Below are 3,885 nucleotides of genomic sequence, written 5' to 3'. Positions count from 1 at the left end.
CTTTGCACCTGTCTTTATTGAGTTTCCTCTTGTTGGTATCAGACCAATTCGGCAAGGTCGTTTTGAGTTCTAACCCTGTCCTCCAAAGCGCTTGCGACCCCTCCCAGCTGGGTGTCATCTGCAAATTTTATAAGCATAATCTCCACTTCATTATCCAAGTCATTAATGAAAATATTGAATAGTACTGGACCCAGGACTGACCCCTAAGGGACCGCCCCTCGATATGCGGTTATATCTCCCAGTTGGACAGACAACCATTGATAACTACTTGTTCGGTTTTCAGCGCTGTTAGGGCTTGGAAAGAGAGACAGAGAGCGACGTCTAATTTCTCTGCATCACGTCCCCAGAAACACACACCCAGCCTGTCTGCATTTGCATGAATGTATTTTATTGCAGGAAATAGGAAGAGAATCCAACTCAGCAACAGCTACCACGGCTCAGCCTGAGACAATCAATTCCCCACATCATCCAAAGCAAGGCGAGAGAGGGTTGACTATACCGTGCAAAGGGCACTAGGGGCAGCAGGGGGTGAGGGGGCATAAGGGGGGCTATACTACATAACAGGCAGAGAAAATGAAGAGAACTCTGCACCAAGAGAGGCAGCAGCAGAATGCGAGGGAAACCGGAGTGGCCTCCTCATCACCTCGTCAGATCTGGCTCTCTTCGAAATGCACGGGGAACCCTTGCGCGTTGCAGGCGATGACGATCGTCCTGAAGTCAGCGGCAGCCCGGTATCTGCAGTTGTTGATTGGTTTCCCTCTGGGCCGGTTGCAGGTGGTGACCTGGAATCCATCGCGGCTCTGGCGCATAATCTGGCCACTCTTGGTTCTATAGTCCGTGCCTCCCTCGTCAGTGCAGATGGCTCTGATAGCATTGCTGTTCGCGTGGATGAAGGTGTTCGGGTCCTTGCAGACTTTTCTCTCAGGATTTGGGTGCAACTTCCACAATTCTTTCAAGATGTGGCGCATTTGTTTGGTGCAGTACTTGTCGTCACGGCCCGTGGGATTCGCATCGACGTGCTGGAGGAGGAACTTCTCATACTGATCTGCAGTAGCTGGTGCTCCCAACAGCACCAGTGCAGCCGCCAGCAGGAGCAGCACGGGCATCCCTTTCAGAGCCATGGCTCCAGCCAGACGATCCTGAGGACACACTGAGAGACACGAACAGAAGAGCTGCCAGACAGGGTCAGACCAAAGGTCCAGCTAGCCCAGTATCCTGTCTCTGACAGTGGCCCGTACCAGAGCTTCCGGCAGAGTGTACAAAACAGGGCAATTAAGGAGTGATCCACATGCATCTTCCACTCCCGGGTTCCGACAGTTGGAGGTTTAGGGACACCCAGAGTATGGGATTGCATCCCTGACCATCTTGGCTAATAGCCATTGATGGACCTATCCCCCATAAAATCTGATCCAAAGACCCCACTCCCCCTCACCCCAGAGCCACGAGAGGACTGAGAAGTCCTGAGTCCGGATCTCACCTACTCTTCCTTTCACCCTCCTGCCAAGATTCTGGTCTCAGCCCCGGCAGGGTCAATCCAGAGTCACCCCCTGGCTGAAGTGGGGTCAGGACTGGATTCTGCTCCCAGGCACCCCGGGGTCAATCCGCAGTGCCCTTCTCTCTGCATTTCCCCCCTGGCTGGGGTCTGTTAAGCAACAATGTTTTCAGCTTACCCAAGTCGTGGGGCTCCCGACAGAGGAATGGATCCAGCTGCCGACAGAGCTGAGAGTCCCTGAGTCTCCTTCCCCTTCGGTTGTCATTCTATAGAGCCTGACCAGGCGGTGGGGGCGGGGGAGGTGGGGTGGGGCAGCTTCTCCCACTGAGGGCAGGGAGATTAGAGGGGAAGAAGGCATGGGGCAGGGTCCTGTTATTGGGGTCCTGAGACACTGTGAACCCCACAGCCCCTGGTGAACCTGCCCCTGTAACCCTCAGCCCAACGCTATCCCTGAGCTGGGGAGAGAACCCTGGAGTCCTGACTCCCAACTGCCCCCATTCTAACCCACTAGGTCCCACTCCCCTCCCCGAGCCAGGTTAGAACCCAGGAGTCCTGGCTCCCAGCCCCTCTAACAACACAGTCCTGGTTGTTACAGGTTTCACCACTAATTGGGAACCCTGGGTACCCCATAACCACAACCCCAGCCAGTCCCTCCCCGGGTTCCCTGCCCTCTCTTGGGTTTGTGTCCTGCCCACTGCTGGTGGGGGCTGGGAGCCAGGATTCCTGGGTTCTATCCCGGGCTCTGGGTGGGCAGTGGGGTCTAGTGTGTGTTTGTGAGGTTATGAGACAATGTCCCTTGGGGTCACTAGCTAATACCCCTCTGTGCGTGTGCAGCGTGTCCTCTCATTACGTGGCACGGCAGGCAGCCCTGCTATAGTTCAGGTTAAAACCAGCTCTCTGATTTAAAGCTCAACTTTCCGAAGTGCTCTAAAATCCAGACGGTTACTCAGCTTGTCTTGAAATTTGGTGTGGGTCATGGGAGTGTGGGAGGGCTAGCTAGCTAGGGTTAGTGACCCAAGTTTAGGGTCCTCTGAGAAAGGGGTTACCCAGATACAGCCCCACCCCTGAACAAAACAGCCTCTCTTAAGGTGCCTAAATTTTCCAGCTTTGTTCAGAGATAGGACTCAAACCCAGGCCGTGATCATCACATCGGGGTCTCAGTACCCCACATCCCCAGAGGGCAGGCCACACACTAGCCCTTTGGAGGAACAAAATTGAGAACAATATGAGACAGAGAGTTTGGCTCTCATGATAGGCACCGAATACGTCTAACGCTTATGCCCCCAAACAGATAACACTGAAATGTGCAGAGAGGACCAAGCTAGCCAGCCCTGCCAGGCTGGACTGCAATGCTTCCAGAGGGATTGGTGTGGACGTGGCTGGGCTGGCTGGGCCCAGGGGGCAGGCCAGGCTGGCTGGTTACACTGTTGATGCTGGGTTTCTTCTGTGTCTTTTCCCCTGACCAGCCCGGACCCCGCAATTAACAACCAAGGAGGGGCTGGCTCCAGGGGCCGGATTCCCAGCCACCCCTCTCCACTGGCACTGGAAATGGGGCCCTGCCAGGCCCCCTCTGTGCTGGCTCCTGTCCCATTCACCCTGCAGTGTCCCCCGGTCCTCACGGGCTTGGGGCTTTGACACCCCCACGGTCCAGGGGCAGGCCCAGATCTGGCCCTAACGGGGCTGCTCACAACCCCGTCAGCCTGGACCGGCCCCAGCCCTATCCCGGGCAGGGAGCGAGGCCTGAGGGCCTGTCCCACGCTGCCCAGTCCCGCTGGCTTGCCGAGTGTCGGTTGGTGGTTAGGATGTTAGGGGATTCCTCCTTGCGGTCTGGGGCAGGCTGCTCTCCCCGTGACAGAGGGGGAAACCCTGCACGCAAAGGGGAAGTTTCACAACCCGGCTGGGGCAATGGGCTAACGGGTGGTGACGCCACTAACCGATGGGATGTGCAATGGCTGCTCGTTCCCCCTGTTAACCACCGTGCTCTGCTCCCGTGTGCAGTGTCGCTGTGGTGTGGTGTGGTGTGGGGTGGCAGAGGAGGGAATGATCCCAGGTTAACAATGTGATGCAGCTGCAAAAAAGGCTAGTATCTTCCTGGGGTGTATTACCAGCAGTGTTGTATGCAAGATGCGGGAGGGAACTGTCCTGCTCTGCTTGGCACTGGTGAGGCCGCAGCTGGAGTCCTGTGACCAGTTCTGGGTGCCGCACTTTAGGGACGATGTGGACAAACTGGAGAGCGTCCAGAGGAGCAACAGAAATGATCAAAGGTTTAGAAAACCTGACCGGTGAAGGAAGGTTGAGAAAACGGGGCACGTTTAGTCATGAGAAAAGACGACTGAGGGGGGACCTGATCACAGTCTGCAAATATGTGAAGGGCTGTTTGAAAGAGGACGGGG

At 56.0% G+C, this 3,885-nt stretch overlaps 1 protein-coding gene across 1 annotated transcript; it reads right to left on the bottom strand.

Annotated features, from left to right (window-relative positions):
- Nucleotides 1–367: 367 nt before the first annotated feature.
- LOC102932762 (angiogenin-2) lies at nt 368–1,742 on the bottom strand. The gene is made up of 2 exons (XM_037884722.1): nt 1,671–1,742; nt 368–1,150 (listed from the first exon to the last, which is right to left on the bottom strand). The coding sequence occupies exon 2, from the start codon at nt 1,119–1,121 to the stop codon at nt 648–650; it is 474 nt and encodes a 157-aa protein (XP_037740650.1). The 5' UTR covers nt 1,122–1,150; nt 1,671–1,742; the 3' UTR covers nt 368–647.
- Between the last annotated feature and the right edge of the window lie 2,143 nt (nt 1,743–3,885).

Source organism: Chelonia mydas, chromosome 23 (assembly GCF_015237465.2).
Source record: "Chelonia mydas isolate rCheMyd1 chromosome 23, rCheMyd1.pri.v2, whole genome shotgun sequence".
NCBI classification, from domain to species: domain Eukaryota; kingdom Metazoa; phylum Chordata; order Testudines; family Cheloniidae; genus Chelonia; species Chelonia mydas.
The sequence above is the reverse complement of the archived record's forward strand: the minus strand, read 5'-3'. Positions and strand labels throughout refer to the sequence as shown.